The 19,420-nt window shown below is 41.1% G+C and overlaps 1 protein-coding gene across 2 annotated transcripts in view; it reads left to right on the top strand.

Moving 5' to 3' along the window:
- The window catches only part of PTPRM (protein tyrosine phosphatase receptor type M), a 788,961-nt gene that overhangs the window by 518,775 nt on the left and 250,766 nt on the right, over positions 1–19,420 (top strand). Inside the window, exons 12-14 of one of the 2 annotated variants that reach the window (XM_042962258.1) lie at positions 3,603–3,876; positions 4,950–4,986; positions 11,542–11,616. In XM_042962258.1, the coding sequence (XP_042818192.1) occupies positions 3,603–3,876; positions 4,950–4,986; positions 11,542–11,616 (386 nt within the window). The remainder of the gene's footprint in view (positions 1–3,602; positions 3,877–4,949; positions 4,987–11,541; positions 11,617–19,420) is intronic. The other variant, XM_042962257.1, reaches the window with a different exon arrangement.

Raw genomic sequence — 19,420 nt, 5'->3', positions numbered from 1 at the left:
ACAGATCCATCTAACTCTTTTATTTCATTGGGAAAAAAAAAAAAACAAATTAAGACCCAAAGGAGTTAATTTAAAACCCCAGTTGTTAGCAGAATTCAGATAAGAGCATAGATCAATGCACATGCCACCCTCCCCCCAGCCCTACAAAAGGCATTTCAAGAGAACAGTCACATTTTCTCAGTGCTGTATGTATTTAGTGGCAGACTAGGTTAAACTTCTTCATGAATCAGCTGTTGTCTGCATTGTGCTATCTTTTGCTTTGACCTTGACCCCTTACTCTTGCTATTGTATGACCTGATATTCTGCTTTAATATTTGCTACATATCCAACTACTCCAAAACTCAGCAGCTTAGAAGAACATTTCTATTTTGCGGCGATTGTGTGGGCCAGCAGAGGGTTGGCTGGGCAGTTCGTGCTTGGCGTCTCAGGATGGCCATCATCTGAAGGCTCCGCCTTCAGAGGCTTCCAAGATGGTCCACGCACATGGCTGTCAGTGATGCCAGTTGTTGCCTGGGAGTTCTTCGGGACTGCAGGGCAGAGTGCCTACAGGTGGCCTCTCCGGTGTGGCAGGTTCAGGGTCATTGGACCATTCACGTGGTGGCTGGCTTCTTCTCCCAGAAAGCTAGCTCTCCTGGGGAACCTGGCTGAAGATGCATAGCCTTCTCTGACCAGCACCTTGAGAGTTACCGATGATCCCTTTGTTACAGTCTTTTTGTTGTATGTAGTCATTAAGGTTGGCCAAGCCCATTCTTTTGTTGTTGTCGTCGTTGGACACCTAAGCACTTTATTTTTTTATTTTTATTTTTAATATAATTTATTGTCCAATCGGCTAACATACAGTGTGTAAAGTATGCTCATGGATTCTGGGGTAGTTTCCCATGGTTCATCGCTTACATGCAACACCCAGTGCTCATCCCAGCAAATGCCCTCCTCAATGCCCATCGCCCATTTTCCCCTCCCCCCCCCACCCTCCATCCACCCTCAGTTTGTTCTCTGTATTTAAGAGTCTCTTACGGTTTGTCTCCCTCCCTCTCTGTAACTATTTTTTCCCCTTCCCTTCCCCCATGGTCTTCTGTTAAGTTTCTCAAGTTCCACATGTGTGTGAAAACATGAGATCTGTCCTTCTCTGACTGACTTATTTCACTCGGAATAATACCTTCCAGTTCCATCCATGTTGCTGCAAATGGCATGATTTCATTCTAGATGGGAGAAGTGTCAGAATTTGCAGATATATTTTAAATTCGCCACATCTAACTATACACGTAAGAAGTCAGGGAGAAGGGGGCAAGAAATCCGAGTCCACTTTATCTCCATATGTGTTCTTGTCTTCCCCAGAGGAAGATGCTCCCTACGTGCGTCCTTTCATGTCAGACCCATCATGCACTGAGAATTACATCAGATTTGGTGGAGCAACTTAACATAACCAATAGAAAGTCTCTGATGTTAGGAGGTTAGGAAGCAAGAGTCGTATTTCTTGTTGTTATTTATTTATGTTTACACCACACTCAGAATTCGCATTATCATTACACTGTGAACCTACTGTACCACCTGTCTACTGAGCAATCATTCTGATGTTCTACAACAATTGGTTTTTCTTTGGGCAAGATTACAAACCGAACAGCAGCTGCTGGATTGCATTCCTGTAGTAGAACGTGCTAAGTGGTTGTACTCCCAGAAACAGGTGATTTCACTGAATGCACATTCAGAGGACACAAGGGCGAGACCCAAAGAGGGACCTCCCCAGGCCGCTGGGGATGGTAGGCTCCTCTCACCGGTTCTTCTTCAGCATTAAGGAGTCCCAGTGTGAGCAACTCTAGGATTGCAACATTGTTCCAGAGAGAGTCCCGGTGCTTTTCTGATACAGTGAGAGAAAACATGCATTTCCTTGCCAATCTATTCTGGATTCAGTTCTTGAAAGCTGCTGGCAAGAGTTAGTCTTTCTCAGTATCAGAAACTCTTTTTCCCCACCCAAACTACACAAATGTTCATCATGCCCTTAAAATATATATCTTCACAGAAACACCCTGTCTCTTCAAAGTTGGTCTCATTCTCCTGTGGTTACTTCGAAATTCAGACATTGGTAGGGGGCAGGGAGGCAGGCGGGTAGGTGCTGGAACTCCTGTCCATACGGGCATCTCCAGAGGATGCCATCCCCATCTAATCCTTATATGTAATTCAAATAACCCAGTTCAGGATCCAAGGCCTTGGCATCTAAAATGCCAGTCTGTTTTCTCAGATCTTCTTATGTCCTCTCTTTCCACTGATCTGATATGGTGAGGGGCAAAAGAATGTAGGAGAAGATGGGTCATTAAACCTTGCTTAACGTGAATCGTTATATACTGTGTTTTGTGACTTGTTAAAATGTCACATGCATTCCTTCAGATGTCATTGAAGAAAATAATACGTTGCCTTTTTAATTTTTTTTTTAATTTTTTAATGTTTACTTGGTTTTGAGAGAGAGAGAGAGCGCGCGCAAAAACGAGCTAGAGCAGGGGAGGGGCAGAGGGAGAGGGAGACACAGAATCCGAAGCAGGCTCTGAGCTATCAGCACAGAGCCCTGCATGTGGCTCGAACTCACGAAGCATGAGATCATAACCTGAGCTGAAGTCCTATGCTCAACCGACTGAGCCACCCAGGTGCCCCTACATTGCCTTTTTAAAAATAAACTTACAGGGGCGCCTGGGTGGCGCAGTCGGTTAAGCGTCCGACTTCAGCCAGGTCACGATCTCGCGGTCCGTGAGTTCGAGCCCCGCGTCAGGCTCTGGGCTGATGGCTCGGAGCCTGGAGCCTGTTTCCGATTCTGTGTCTCCCTCTCTCTCTGCCCCTACCCCATTCATGCTCTGTCTCTCTCTGTCCCAAAAATAAATAAAAAACGTTGGAAAAAAAAATTTAAAAAAATAAAATAAATAAAATAAAAATAAAAATAAACTTACAGTTAATATAATTTCATTTGTTAGGTAAACTGAGTTAATTTTCTATAAATTCATCTTCAGTTACATGTGAGAAAAACATTATTTTAGTGTCTGCCTCACAGAAATAGCAGAGATTGTTATACATGTGTATAAATTGTAGTTTTGGTGAACTTTGTTTCCCCTCAACCACATTGTATTATTGGGGGTGAGAGAGCTATTTTTTTTAAGATTTTTTAACCTTTTTATTTTTGAGAGAGAAAGCATGCTCGCCAGCAGGGGAGGGGTAGAGGGAGAGAGAGACAGACAGAGAGAGAGAGAGAGAGAGAGAGAGAGAGAGAGAGAATGAGAATCTTAAGCAGGCTCTACACCCAGCGCGGAGCCCGATGTGGGGCTCAATCCCACCACCCTGGGATCTTGACCTGAGCCGAAATCAAGAGTCAGACGCTCAACTGACCGAGCCATCCAGGCACCCCTGGTGTGAGAGAGTTCTGTGGGAGAATATTAAGCCCCTTCCTTCTCTTTCATTGAGCAAGTGTTAAGGGAGGATCTGTTATGTACTTAGTACTTCTTACTGACTAAATCCAGTGTATTCTTTATTTTGGATATCCTGCGGGTCCATGCAGTTGAAATCAAAGGGAATCAGCTCAATCATCATAAAATATCACTGACAATACTTTTTTTCCTCCCTAGTGTCTATCAAGTAGTTGTTGAGGAAGAACGACCTCGAAGAACTAAAAAGACAACCGAAATCTTAAAGTGTTACCCCGTGCCAATTCACTTCCAGAATGCATCAATACTGAACTCACAGTATTACTTTGCTGCAGAATTCCCAGCAAACAGTCTCCAAGCTGCTCAGCCTTTTACTATTGGTGATAATAAGACATACAACGGATACTGGAACACTCCCCTTCTCCCCCATAAAAGCTACAGAATTTATTTCCAAGCTGCTAGTAGAGCCAATGGGGTAAGTTTTATAGCTGGCTGTTTACCTAGGCTATTTAGGGTTATTAATGTGAACATAGATTAAGGAAGATAGTGGTAAGAAATAAAGTCATGCTTTTGTGTGTGTGTTTACTTGGAACAAACGTATGTGGTTTTTTTTCTTTGTAAACTTATCTTCACCTAGAGAAATTTATGGAAAGAAATGAATAAATTTGTATTTGTTTTGGTAGGGAGAATATGTTGTCAGCGTGATGGTTTTTATTTTCAGTTTTTACTTGTTACCAAAAGTTGGCTAGCAATTCTGCTTCGCTTACTATTTTACAGGGAAATAGTATAGCTACAACACATACATTCAGCTCATTTAAAATTTTGTGAGATACACAACATCTGTCTTTCTAGCATATTCTGTCCCATTTCTTTGGTTTCAGAAGAGTTTATGCTTCCTATAGCTGTAACTAAATTAGGTATCTTTTTTTTTTTTTTGAGAGAGAGAGAGAGAGAGAAAGCAGCTTTAGAAAGATTAGATGAAAGCAAAATAAAAACTATGGAGTCGTTCCTGAATTCTTTCCCCCTTTCTGTTCAGACCGACCCAGAACTCTGGTAAGATATTAAAATCTCCTTAGAAAGAAATGGGAGTTTTCTGGACACCATGATGGTTTCCCTCCTTCACAGCATGGGTCTAAGTATCATTGACTTGACTTTTGCCAGTGAAAAGGGGGGAAATACTTCTTCTTCAGTTCTTCTGAACTGAGTTCAGAAGTTCTTCTCCAGTAGTATCTGTACAGAGTGAGCAAGGGTCTGGAGAAGACAGGGCCCGTAGGCAGAGACATTGTATGTGTAGCTCCTCATTTGTCACCCGCTCCAAAAATGCCCATGGCCACCAGCTCCAGAGCCAGAAAATGTATCTGAGCATGGTACAAGGAGTAATCATCGTGTGAGCATGTATCTAAGTGCAATTCATCATTGTGTGATTAACACCACACTCGGAACAATGAGCTCTTTTCTTATCAGCATTTAAATAGAACTACAGATATTTTTATTTGTTTTAAATAAAGCACGAATAGTGACTTTTTCCCCCCTCTTTATTTGGCACAGGAAACCAAAATAGACTGTGTCCGAGTGGCCACAAAAGGTAGGTTGAGACTGTGGGATGCTCTCCCAGTTTATGTCCTTTAAATTTTTAGATGGTATTTCAGAACTTCTTGTAAGGTTAACTTCGTTGAAATAAGCGTGTCTATCTGTGGGTGCATGTATTAGAGTCTTAGAAGTTAATACTATTTCATGCCAATACTTTTTTTAAATAAGGAGTCGTGTTACTGCATTCCAAGGAGTTTTCAGTGGTTAGCCTTTTCAGAATTCTTTAAAATAAAATGAATGTTAACGTGCTTTCGGTACATGTTTTTTAAACCATAGTAGCATATGCAGTAGTCCTGTGACTAATGAATCTTCGTATGCAAAGTAGGAAAATACTGCCTGCTGTTTTTAAGCAAGTACCTAGTGATAAGAGCTCTCCCAAATGGAGTCTGCATGGGCTTTTTTCACGGAACACGGGGCAACTAAACCCAGTAACTGGGTGATTTTTGTGGAATTTCTGTTTCCCAGGCCTGGTTAAAATCCTGGGAAAATGTGATCAAGGACAAGATGTAGGAGTGGCTGGGGTTGAACTGTCATAAGCTCACCACACACAGCCTCCTGAAGAACCAAGTACGGTTGTATGTGCACACACGAGCTGTGATGTCATCTTGTTCACCTTGGAGTGTGATCTTAACCAGGGCATGGGAAACGTATGAGACAATGCTTTGAGAAATATAAAATCCCACCTTAAAATGAGGCATTATAAATTAACACCTGTAGTTAAGTATACCCTCTCAGACCATCACAAGTGACCCATGACCATGATAAGTTCTGTGTGACTCAATTTAGAAATGATGGCACGAAGGCATCCTTGGGTCTGTCACACCAGATGTAGTCAGGCCAGAGACAGTCACCTGAGTTCTGTTGGGTAGAAATACCTTATTATTTCATTGTTTCCCTTGCAGGGAGTATAGTTTGATATATCATGGACATCCATCTGCATGTTCAAAATTCACATTGAATTCTAATTTCATGAAGATCCAGGACCTTTTTATTCCGTTAGCTCCACAAATATTTCTTGGTTTCATGGTCTGTGCCAAACACTGCCAGGTGCTCATGGGCTCATGTTCTAGTTCTAAGAATCTATTTGTATTGATTTTGAAACATTTGGTTTTGTAGTATCATATTTTTCTTGATTAAGTGCGTTTATTTCTAGGGATAAATTAACATTAAATGAAATTACAGAGATTGGTGTATTTCATAAACTGTAATACGATCTTAGCTATTAATTACTAAGGATTATGAAGCCCTTGAATGAGGTATCAATGTTCTTAGGCCTCCATCCAGACCACCACCCGTGCTCCAGTTGTTGTACTGAATTCGCCTTACCCTCAAGGTCTGAAAGAGTAAATCCGCTTCCGCAGTGCCTAATTTATAATGCCTTCCACTGAAATCGCAGCTAAAATGTTTGAAAGCACTTTCATACCTGTCTCACCTAGTTCTTCAACATTACTGTGAGAAAGGAGGCAGGTATTTCTGTTTTTATTTTTTAAATGAAGAAAATGCATATTTTTAGAGGTGAATTGACTTACCAGGGTCACTCAGCTGATAATCTGTGGGTCAAGGCTTAATCCCGAACCTTTGAACTCCTACCCACAGTGTTTCCTCTGTATTTCACGGCTTTTCACCCAGCAGATCCTCAGACCAACTATAGTATTAGATTGTATAAGTATCTGCTCTCCCCTTTATTAGAATTGAGTCCCTGCCTAATTCACTCTGAAAGCAATGAAATTTGTCATCACGTTCATTTACATAGCTAAATAATTATATAAATAACACCCTTGTAGATATGGAAATCTGACATTGGCTGTTTTCACAATAGATTGAATTAGATGGTGATTTGGATCATTTTCTTCCATCAGCTAGATTTAATCAATATTGTAATTTGTTTTTCAATTCACCAAAGGATGATTAGGCAATCGGATGACCTGATTGACTGAATATTCCCCACTCATATTTTCTAAGTCATTTGCAAACGTTTATTTAGCCACAAACTCTATCCAAATAAACTCTATTGGGGAAAGAGGGAAACCAGTGTTAACAGTCATTATGTAACATTGTCCTTCCATTCGTAAAAGCATAATATAGGAGGTAACCTTGGGAGATACTCTCCTTGCAGGTTAAAACCGAACTGTCTGGTCTTATTTTATTTTACTATGTTCTACGTGTGCAGATTCAGTGAACTTCCTTTATAGCGCAGTCTAATGTTTCACCACTGCTACAGTCAGATAATTTTTCTTTATTCATGCTAAAAGCTCTTTCAGTGGTGCAGGAAGCCATTCCATCTTGACTACGTAGTCAAAACAGAGAACTAGGCAGTTCTAATAACTTTATTGGTACCCTGCAGGAAGGATGCTTGCAATTGAAAAAAGTTCAAACTTTCTGTGTTTTTGCCACATATTGCTGACAGTGTGGTGGCTTAATTGCATTTTCAGGCACGAAGCCACACTCCTAAGCAGCGTTTTGAATTTACAGAGATGTTGATGTTCTCATGAAACAACTGTTGACAAGTATCTTTATAGAGAAAATATGGAGGTGGATTTGTTTTCACAGGAAGCTAGTTTGTAATTTCAAGTATGGGTATGTCTCTTAAAGATATATTTCATACTCTTTATAAATTTAATGTTGTGATTATTTTAATCCTATTCCAAGGGTATATTTTGACACTAACATAAAGCCTTATAAAAATTAGACATGGGGGGAAAGCCTAAGGTATGTTCTTACCTATCTCCAAATGTGTGGGGGATTGCCTGTATTTTCCTGTATCCTTTCATTTATATATCTAGATTCCTCATAGGTGTATGTGACTGTATTTTGATTGTTGGCTATAGGCAAACTCATCACAGAATATTCTGTCTCTTCAGTTAAAAGATAAAGACACCATACAGCTATAGGATATGCATAATGTTTGGATGTTACCCTCAACCTGTATGGTGGAGTTAACAGAATAGCTTTTAACTGTTTTTAGATCCTCTTAGTTTTATTTTGATTTTTAATCACATTCACATTTTTATAGTTGGATTCTTTTCAAGACCACCTGGTCCGACTGTGTCTTAGCAGTTAGTATATGGGTTTTCTTTGGCTTTTGCATACCTAACGGCTGCCTCGCGGTCAGTAGAAGGGCTAAAACTCCTTTTATGCTAGTTCTGGAAGGCCTTGTTGATTATCAATTCTAAATGGACAGGATACACTTAAATATCAAAACCTTTCTTGTTAGTAAATTAGATTTCTCATATTACATGAGGCACATTCTTTCTAATTGATACAGTAATCAATTTAAACGGCATATTTTGCATCGATCTTCCATACAATAATATTTTCCATAACACGATGCCAGTAATCTTTCTCCTAGACAGTGTAGTCATTTGGCATCTTCCTTGTTACACATTCATTTTAAAACATTTGTGAGCGCCTACTAAAAGTTAGGCATAGTATAATCTGTGAGACTTCTTAGGTACATAAATATATCACTCTTAAGTTTTTGAGGATTTTGAGTTCGTAAACATTTGGGGTTTTTTGTTGTTGTTGTTGTTTGTTTGTTTTTAGTGTATGGGGGCTGGAGTCAGATGTGTGTACTTATTCCTTTCTTTGCTATGATTTGGCTGACGGTAGGGTAACTAGAAATCAAAACAAAAACCTCATGAAAACACATGCTAAATTCTTTCCAAAAGCATTATAGGAGTTACACTGTAAGTCTTAAACAGAAAGAATACAAACTATTATTCTAGTTCATATTTTAAGGTGAATTTTTTATGCAAAATACGCTTCCCTGTTTTTAAGCTCAGTAATTTATTTAACTTACATTTGTACTCCAATGCACATATACTTTGCTGGAAGACCTTCAGAAAACTTTGAAGGACTTCCATTGTCCCAATACAGTTTCTAACTAGACTCAGAAATTTGAATGTTTCTTTTTTTAATCACTAGGCTCTTTGAGAAGTTTCTTTACACTGTTTTCCTATTCACGGTTTTGTTCAAAGAAATACCATCGTTTCTAGGCCACAATGCTCACAGACGAAAGCACACCAATAAAAGAGCTGAAAAGAATGTTGACATGCACAGCTAATTAAGATTCCTTTTAATTATTCATATTCAATACACGAGAAAACAAATTATATAGTAAGACCACTCATCTATGCAAATCTGCTATCATTTAGCTATGGATTTAGAAATAGAAATATAGATATGATCTACATTTGTCATTCAACATTTTAGAGAGAAAGTATTTTCTTTGCTTGATCTGAAATGGTCTTCCTAATATACATCATGAATATAGCCAGGCCCCTGAGAAGTTACCAAGGAAAAGAAACCTGTTTAACTTTGTTCAACGCTATGTCTCCCAAATATTTGATCCAAACTCAATTTTCCAAGGAACACGAAAGTCACGCAAAAGAGTTTGGTAAAATACTGGTTCATCAGATTCCACAAGACCCCACTGCATGCAACTGAAATGGTACTTTGTAAGTCTGATACACTTTTTACTCTTCCATACATACTTTTGGACCCAAAAGAGACCCTGAATTTATCAACTATTAGATACTGTCTTCATAGCATAGGATTGGAATATCTGACTTTATTTTACCAAATTTCGCAATATTCTCTTTTGTAATACAATGTAATTGACCTTTTAAGACAGAGGGTAGCAAATTTTTGTGTAAAGGGAAGATGGTAAATATGTTAGGCTCTGTGAGCCATGTGATTTCTGCCACAACTACTCAGCTCTACCATTGCTGTACAAGAGCAGCCGTGGGTGATGTGTGCACAATTAAGTCTGACTGTGTTCCAATAAAACTTTATTTGCAAAAGTAGGCGGTGGCCTGGCTGACTCCTGTTTTAAGGAAATTTGTAACAGACTCAAGTTTTGTCCTTGTAACTAAAAATAATAGTCACAAATGAACACTTCACCATGCAGAACCTAGAGATCATATAAAAATCCCTCCTGATACCTATAGTGTACTTTTTCTATGGGGGCTTTGAGCCTCTGACCGCAATTTGCCCTTCATTTAGTTGTGAAGACATGGCTGCCCAACCTCGCCATTTTCAAGTAACTTTGCGTCCATGTTGTTGACCTTTTTCAGTATTGGATAGGTGCTCTGTTTCTGATAAGACAATATAGTTTTTTCTCAAAAAGCAGAGTAGGTCACATTCTCCTGTGAGTAACAGGATACCACACAGGAACTTTGGTTGAACAACAGTCTGTGGACCCCGCAAATGTTTTATGTATAAACTTGGTACCGACCCTGTAACAAGGCTTAGAAATAACATTTTACTGTTTACAGTTTGCTATCTCAGTATGCAAAACTGCATACTCTATCCTATCGAGAAAATTATCTCCGTAGTACCCTGGGGTTTCTCCACTTTCTGACCCAACTGGTAGTTTATTCATCTCACTTAGCAAGACTAGAAAGTTTTCATTAATAACGTGAGAAAGACGATTATCCCACTCTTGAACCCAGTTGCTACAGTTGTCTAGTTACAAGAAGCAGCACCGTTTGAATGGTGCAGAGGGATATTTCAAAATATTATGCAGCAGCAGTTTTGGGTTTAATTGTCTGCAGATGGTAGATGATCTATTTTCCTTACTCGCTGCCACATTTCTAATAGCACCCAGGCTGTTCCATGTAAATTAGTAATCTTTCATGTAAGCCTGTCCTTAATTTTCCAATATTTTTTCTTTGCATCATTTTCCAGCTGTATCATGTTAGAACTGACGTTTTAATTTTCTATTTTTTTCCCCGATATCTGTGTGTCATGAATGTTAACCATTTAAACACAACTGCTGAGCTGTGCAGCCAAACCAAGAAGCTCGACTGGTCTGCCTCCAGAATCTTAATCGTGTCTGTGGTCACATGTTAACCATGATGACTACAGCAAAGGCAGTTATTAGTTTTTGTTTTTTGAACCGACCAATGCTTTGAGGTGCATTTTCCCCAGTCCCTTAATGTGACAAAATAAGGTTCCTAAATGGAAACATTCTCCGCGAAATTTACTTATCAGAGAAATCCCTTTATAGAAAAATGTCTCTAATGAAAGAAGATCATGTTCTCCACAAAGGTGATTTTAGCAAGAAGAGAAAATATTGTGACTTCAGCAGCAGAATTTTAAGCAACCTAATAAATTTTAAAAGCCTAAAGTTTGGATCATCAGAATTAGCAGCGAATCACTTATACACCACACTCAACAGTACTTGGAAACACTGTTCAGTCTAGAGCTTTATTTAGGACGTATGTTTTGTTTTTACTACCCGCCCCCCCCCCACCCCCGCCCCACATCTTCGGTTGACCTACCCAAAATATCAGCCAAAGCTTGCAACTGTGTCATAGTTAGAAATCTAACTGCCTGACAAAAACTTGTTTAAGGGAAAAGAATCCAGAAAATTCAACACTTTGCTATGTTTTTTTTTTTTCTTTTTTCTTTTCTTCTCTTTTTGTTGTTGTTGGAACAAAGTTGAGACAATGTGATATACTGATCGAGATTCTCCTTGCTAGCCTAGCTTCAGTCTGGCTTTTTCTTCCCTCATGCATGCTGACCTGGGAATCTTCCTTTGCCATAGCTGCGATAATCGTGACTCAGCTTACAACACCTTACATTCGCATCGCCCCTGCCGCAGGCGACGACCAGCTGACAGGTCAGATGTTCAAGTATAGATGAGTCATCTTGCCCATTTCCTGCTCATTTTTCTCAGCTTTGTTTCCCCTCTACATTTCCTCCTCTGCTTAAGGCTTGTTTACAATGTGTCAGGCTCTTGGTACAGACCTGTGCCCGCATTAAATGAAGTGATGTGCTTGGCCTCTTCTGTGTGTGCACATTGATACCCATGCATTAAGCACAACGCCACTGCATGTTCTCATTGTGTGTTTGTCTGTCGGTGTGTTCCTTTCCAGCCTAATGTTGTACAGAATGAAATTTGCTGGACTTGCGATAGCAATGCCATCAAAGAGGATTTCCATCAGAGTACATAAAGATGTATGCCCAGTTATGCAGATTCACCTAGAAAGGCCCTGTGGTGTCAGGGTGAGCGAGCTTTACTTCCCACCTCGTAGGGTCTCGTGTGCACACGCACGGAGCCATACACAGTCCTGAGATGAAGCCACCCAGAGCTGTTTGGGGTGACGCTGTTCAAACAGCTTTGCGTGTACGTACAACTGGAGCAGAGCTGTCTACATTCCTTATAGAGCCTTGTTTCGAAGTGTTTATATAGAGCAGTGGTACCTCTGCCAGTCAAATGCATTGAATAATTTAGGGAAGTTTTTAGAAAATCGAATGGCTTAGAGTCATGGAGTTAAACTGTGTGCTTCTATATAGAAGAAGCAGCACACAGAAAGAGAACGTAGCAAAGAGAAATTAGCTTGTCCGTTCCGTACTCTCTCTAAAGGTGTATGGACATCAGCATAAACTCCTATAGGAAAAGAGTCCAGTAAATGACTCCAGATGGAAGGTGAGTGGTCAGAGAACCCCAGGAGACAAATTTTTGTCCTGCAGTAAAAGCAAGCCATTGTCAAGATTTCTAACATAGCGTGGGCAGGATTCAAATTCTGGTTTCAGAGACATCATCAACATTGTAGTTTATGGCATGTAGTCTAGGCATGGTTAAAACTCAGCTGTTTTCCATAGAATTTCCACTCCAGCAATTGTTTTGAGTGTATGAAACAAGGGAATATACTCTAACATTTAAGAAAATAAAAAAGTGTAGCTTAACTCATGGTAAGAATTCACAAATGTTTAAGTTGTCCTGTGAGCTTGTTATTTTGGAAAAATAAAAGCAACTGAGACTCAGCAAATTTACAGACTGATTTTTGGAAGGTAACGAAATGGAGGCCAATTCTACTTCTTTCCCTACTGGAATTCCACACATATTTTCAGTCCTCTGTTTCGGGGCCTAAGAGCTATAAGGTTATTATTGATAGTTCTGCTTCTCTTTGTTTTCAAGGTTCTTCTAAGCATATTTCTTTTACGGGTTGAAGTTCTGCTTGTTACAGACCCTTTCTTATCCTGAACTTCTGAAGTTCTCTTCCCAACAGAAGTACTTATGGAGTAGTGTAGCATCTTTCTTAAGTCCTCTGTTTTAAAACCTTCGTATTTAAGGACTGGCCCATGGCCCATGGTCGGGTTAGGTGTCTATCTTGAAAGTAACCTTCAAGTCTGACTACCAGCTGAGTCTGAACTGGCCCTATGGTTGTAGCAAACCAATAAAAATGGCCCCACTATCCGAAAACAAGTGCTTATGGGCAATGTAGTTAAATAGTCCCCTTCTAAGGCTTTAGCTGTATCTACAACCTTCATATTAAGCATGCTGTTTACTAGGCAGTGAAGTAAGTGAAACTTCTGAACACAGATTTCTCTCCAAAACTTGCATAATTAAGAAGATAGCTCATAAATCAGCCTCCTTCACAGTGCATTCAGATCCCGGGTATCTTGTTATTTGGGAACTAGTCTGTGAAGGACACATACATTGCGCGAGTGTATGGCTGCCATTCTTTTAAGGGCTGCAGGCGATCTCCATCATTTACTTTGGTTTATTAGGGATTAAAATGATGGAGTGTTAGAATAAGCCTCAAAAAAAAAAAAAAAACAGTAAAAAAAAAAAAAAAAAAAAACCAAAAAACTACTCCTGATCTTTTTTTAGTATTTACTGCTTGTTTTAAGATGGGTAATCTTACCCAGGTAAATTCAAAATCAAGTAATATTTCTTTTGCATTTTCCATTTGCATCAGCCATCAACTGTGATAGCAGTAACACTGTCTTTTTTAATAGATTTATTCATGAGTCATACTGCAAGCTTGAGACTTAATGCATTCAATCACTTAGCTGACATTTATTGAGCACCCTCTGTGTGCCAAGATATAGATCTACTAAGTCTTATAAAGAGTTTTACTTTGTGTGGTTGCCCAGGCTCTTGGCATCAGGCATTTTGCATCAGTCACATCAAAACCTACGTACCCACATGTTCTTAGGAATGAAAATCACTATCATGCTGGTCATTTAGCAGTTAGGAAAGGACAATAGTTTGGTAACTAATGGGCAGACAGGACATGTATTTCAAAACCTTTCTCATCGTGTGCAGCAGCTTAGGAAATGGTCAGTGGGACAATTCTGAACATTGCACATCTGTGACCGATTGGCCGGTTGTGGTTTTGTTTATTAGATCAATATGGTGCCTTCCAGAAGCCAACAGGAGATGCATGAGGGATACAGTGTGAAGTGCCCTCAGCAGTGTTTTTGTTCATTTTGTTTTAATTGTGCTGACCTCCTACTCCTACAAGTGCTGTTCAAGGCTGTACTTACACTCGGAAGCTCTGACGAGATTGTCCTCCGCAGCATAGTTCCTTTGTCCCGGAATGTGGCACATGCCGCTTGGGCTTTCCTTGGCCCAGATGGGACCTCACTCGCTCGTCTAACACCAAAGTAAACAAGCATCCTGGTGACCTGGTGTCCATGCCAGGACTTCCGGACACAGCAAAATGCTCGTGATTACTAGCTGATCTGATTCACTGAACGAAGGCAGATCAGGCTGCAGAATGCTGGTGTGTCTGATGAGCAGGCCTGTCATTGCACTGGGAGTGTTTCTGAAATGTTTTGTCTTCAGTCAACGGTGAACTACATCATTATCCAATATACACACATACACATACACAGAAGTTTAACTGAAGAGAAAGCATTAGAAACCTCACTGCCAAGACTACATACTGAATAAGACGCTCTCTGATTCGTTCTATTCTGTTCCATTTCATTCTATTTCATTCTTTAAAAATTCCAGTCGCTACCTACTAAACTGATTTCATGTCCCACTATTGGGTTGCAACCCACAGATTTTAAAAAATGCTTTATTAAACCACTGGATATAGGAGATTATGAAAGGAAACGGTATATAACTGGAATAAAGGTCCCATCTACCTCAAAAGCACTCTAAAGAGTGCACATAGAAAAAGTTCTAGAAATTGGAAATGGTTCTGGTTTCTACTTTGTTCCCTTTACTATGTGATTAATTGTCTGTAATATAGAACTGCTTTAGGAAGAAAATTAAAAGCCGTACATGCTAGAAATTTCTCTTTAAGATTTTTTAGTTAACTTTATAAATATCTCTAGGCTGTTTATTTTATATTAAGATATTTCTGTTTATGATTTAATAACCCAGCTAGCTCTGAAATGCTGTGGAGAATGTTTTCCTTAAACAAATTTTTTTATCATCCCATTTGGTTAACCCATACATCTAATATGATAAGATCTGTATCCTAGAATATTTATAAACAAAGTGGCTTCTGGGATTCAAGTACAAATCAGATATATCAGAGCATGTAGAATTACTTGCTAGATATAATTAGTACTAAAAAAAAATAGAGAACTAGCCAAAGACTATTCCCACAAAGTTCCAAGTTTTAAAAAAGATATATGTGGCATATCTGTATTGTCAAAGATAAATACAGCTGGACATTAAAGCTGTAAAAACAGATTTTATTCAGTAACTCCTGACTATAGGGGATAGAGGTGGGCTCCATTTTGATTTGTGCAGAGTGGACTGACTTTTTTTTTAAGTTTATTTATTTTGAGAGAGAGAGAGAGAGTCGAGGGGGGAGCAAGCAAAAGAGAGGCAGAGAGAGAGAGAGAAAGAGAGAGAGAGGGAGAGAGAATGCCAAACAGGCTCCGTTCTGTCAGTGCAGAGCTGAAGTGGGGCTCAAACTTATGAACCATGAGATCATGACCTGAGTGGAAATCAAGAGTGGGATGCTTAACCAAATGAGCCACCCAGGCTCCCTGAGGGGCTGGCATTTTATTTTTTTTATTTTTATTTATTTATTTATTTATTTTTATTTTTTTTAACGTTTTTATTTATTTTTGAGACAGAGAGAGACAGAGCATGAACGGGGGAGGGGCAGAGAGAGAGGGAGACACAGAATCAGAAGCAGGCTCCAGGCTCTGAGCCATCAGCCCAGAGCCCAACGCGGGGCTCGAACTCACGGCCGTGAGATCGTGACCTGAGCTGAAGTCGGAGGCTTAACCGACTGAGCCACCCAGGCGCCCCAAGGGGCTGGCATTTTAAAGGGAGAATGAAGGGGGGATGTGAGCAGAGGCTCAGTAGAGTCAGTGTAGTGAAAAATTATAAAAAGCAGGAAGGGTGTATTGGTCCAGGAGGCACCCATCTGGTTGGCCAACTGGCGCTTATCAATGTCAAGCTGCTTCCCTCTCCTCCACCCCCGGGGCTGGGACACAGGAGCCCTGTGTTCAGGTGTCACTGGAGCAAACCAGTGACAGCCTTCAGTTTTCTCAGGCAGGCACTTTAAGGGACATGGGTCACCGTGGTATGCAGCCTTGAGCAGTAATAAAACCATCAGTGTTTGCTCAAGTCTTACAGGCCAAGGTGAGGCCTGGGGGAGGAAGGGCTCAGAGGAGCCTGGCTGGCATTTGGTCAGAGAGAGAATCTTTGCCAATGTAATCTTTGCCAATTTGGTCACAGAGAGAATCTTTGCAAAGCGATCATGAAATAAATCCCAAGGAATTTCTTTTTCTCCCTAATGTGGCTCTTAAAGCAAGAGTTTTAGGGGTGCCTGGGTGGCTCAGTCAGTTAAGCGGCCAACTTCGGCTCAGGTCATGATCTCACAGTTTGTGGGTTCGAGCCCCGCGTTGGGCTCTGTGCTGACAGCTTGCTCAGAGCCTGGAGCCTGCTTTGGATTCTGTGTCTCCCTCTCTCTTGGACCTTTCCCTGCTCATGCTTTGTCTCTTTCTGTCTCAAAAATATATACAACATAAAAAAAATTAAAGCAAATAGAGTTTTTTTTTTTAATGTAAAATATAAAACATGGAAGTCACTGAACTAGATCCCCGCTGAGGAAGTCAAGCAACTGAGCGTATACAGAGAAGCTCCTTTGTTTTGGACCCTGTGCTAGAAACCTCCACAGGCATTATTTCGCTAAGTCCTCACAATGGCCACCTGAGAGAACATCATCACACTTTTCAGTTGAGAAAAGTAAGCTCAAAGGCATTAGATTCAAGTACACAGGCCTTAGAGCACTGATACACAGGGAAGTCAGGGACAGAACTCTGATCCCAGCCTTTGTGACTTGAGCCCTGGGCTCCTTTGACCTCAGTGTCTGTTGGAACTTCTCCCTTTTTGCTCTGTGTTCTCCTCTCTCCCCTCCTGAGCCCTTCAGGCCTCACCTGCTCCCCCACCCCCAGCCCTGACACCCCATGCAGCCCTTTACATTGTGTTCTCACTGACACCTGGGCCCTCCTGGCCCCTTGCTCCCTTGTCCCCACCACACATCACACTAACCCCAGCCTGAGAAAATCTCATTGCCTGCTTTCTTGGCTCCTGGTCTCATACTTCCGGGTGTTATTTGACAACCAGCAGAGGTTAATTCAACTAGGGGTACGTTGAATTCCGCCTTGATATGTTCTGCTGACCAGTGAATGTCCCCTGCACACGCAATGGTAGCGCTCCCACCCAGCGGTTCCCTCGGCCTGAGCCCTAAGCTGGCTTGGTCAGGCCTCCCCTCCCATCGCTGTGCCCACTCTCCTGGGTGGGCAGCTCTTTGCCAACCATGGCACTTTAGGCCTGCCCTTCACCCCTGGGGGTCCTAGCCATTGGGTCACAGAGAAGGACACCTTTTCCTTAGGAACAGAAACCAAAACTGAGGTTCACCAGCAACAGCCCAAGGAAATTTCTCAGACTCTCGCTGAGGAGCGGGCCTATGGCAAACACCATCTTTGCAGAACACAAGTGTGTCCCTCCATCTTTACAAAGAATGAAGGAGGGTGCTAAATTCTGTATGTCTCAGCCTATGGGTTTTGAGCTCGAGTCAAGGGCTGACTCAGATGGAAGCCTAAGTGAGGACCTAAGTTTGGTGGTGACTGTGTAGGGGGAGGTACAATGGAAAAAAAAGGTGACGATCTCAAATCCCCCGTTCCACAGCTCATTAATTGGTTGCCGGAGACCATCAGGGGTGGAAACCTTATAAATTATCTGGTCAAGTGGTTCTCAAACAGTGCTCTGTGGGGTTCCACGGGAAAGCCTCAGGGAGCTACTTCACATGCAGGCCTCTGGGCTGGGCAGCAACTTATTTAAAAACCCTTATGCATAGGGGCGCCTGGGTGGCTCAGTCAGTTAAGCGTCCGACTTCGGCTCGGGTCATGATCTCACAGTTTGTGAGTTCGAGCCCTGCATCGGGCTCTGTGCTGACAGCTCAGAGCCTGGAGCCTGCTTTGGATTCTGCGTCTCATTCTCTCTCTGCCCCTCCCCAACGTGTGCTGTCTCTCAAAAATAAATAAAAATGTAAAAAAAAATTTTTTTTCTTAAACCATTATGGGTAGCATAACTGTTGGGCAGGTGAAGAATTAAACTGCTCGGGTTCACATCTCAGCTGTGTCGCCTACCAGCAGATTGACCTTAGGCAAGTTACTTTGAATCTCTGTACCTCACTTTGCTCATCTGTAAAGTGGGAGCCACAGCTTCACCCACAGTAAAGTTGTCAGAATTACGTCCACAAGTAAAGTATTTAGTACACACTCCGTAAATGTTAGCTATTACCGTTTCTCTACCTTAACACATTGTTTTAAAGTATGGGGATGATGTACACCTTTTTATTCCTTCATTGATGCACCGAGCACGTATTTCCTAACTGCTATATGTCAGGCACTGAGTGAGGCTCTTGAGATACGTCAGTGAACAAAGCATATAAAAACTCAGATATACTGAAAACGTTTACTCTAAGTCTAGACTGACCTCATCCCCAGCCCCTATGATAGCCATCTTTCTTTCTATGTAAATATATACAAATATATACAGATTTTTTTCCCCATTACCGTGTATTTACTTAACTCTGTCACTTGCATTTTGCACCAACTAAGTAAAGTACACTTATTAGGCTTCTCCTTCAGGCCAATATATATCAATCTAGGACATTCTGTTACCTAGTTGTTCCTCTATAGGGATAGGTGAAGATCTGTTCACCCAGTCCCTTGTTAATGGGCATTCAGATTTTCACCACTTTTAGATTTTTTCCTACTCACAGCAACAACCACCAGAAACTGGAATACATAACCTTGTGTACGTGTTTTTCCATTGTCACTTTATTGCTTTCTTAATGTTTATTTATTTATTTTGAGAGAGAGATTGAGAGCTGAGGAGGGGCGTAGAGAGAGGGAGAGAGAATCCCACGCAAGCTCCACGCTGTCAGCGCAGAGTCCGACGCGGGGCTCAAACTCACAAACCGTGAGATCGCCACCTGAGCCGAAATCAGACACTTAACTGGCTGAGCCACCCGGGGGGGCCCCTGTAACTTTATTTCGTAATGATTCTCCAATATGGGTCAAAGGGCAAGTTTGTTTTATATGTAGGGCCATATTCCTTTCCTTCCCAATTGTAGCAATTCATTCCCCCATTCTCCCGCTAAGTGCCTGCTAAGTGCTCCCCCTGCACTGGATGCCTACCACGCCAT

This window comes from Panthera tigris, chromosome D3 (assembly GCF_018350195.1).
Source record: "Panthera tigris isolate Pti1 chromosome D3, P.tigris_Pti1_mat1.1, whole genome shotgun sequence".
NCBI classification, from domain to species: Eukaryota; Metazoa; Chordata; class Mammalia; order Carnivora; family Felidae; genus Panthera; species Panthera tigris.
This window is presented reverse-complemented; position numbering and strand designations above follow the sequence as displayed.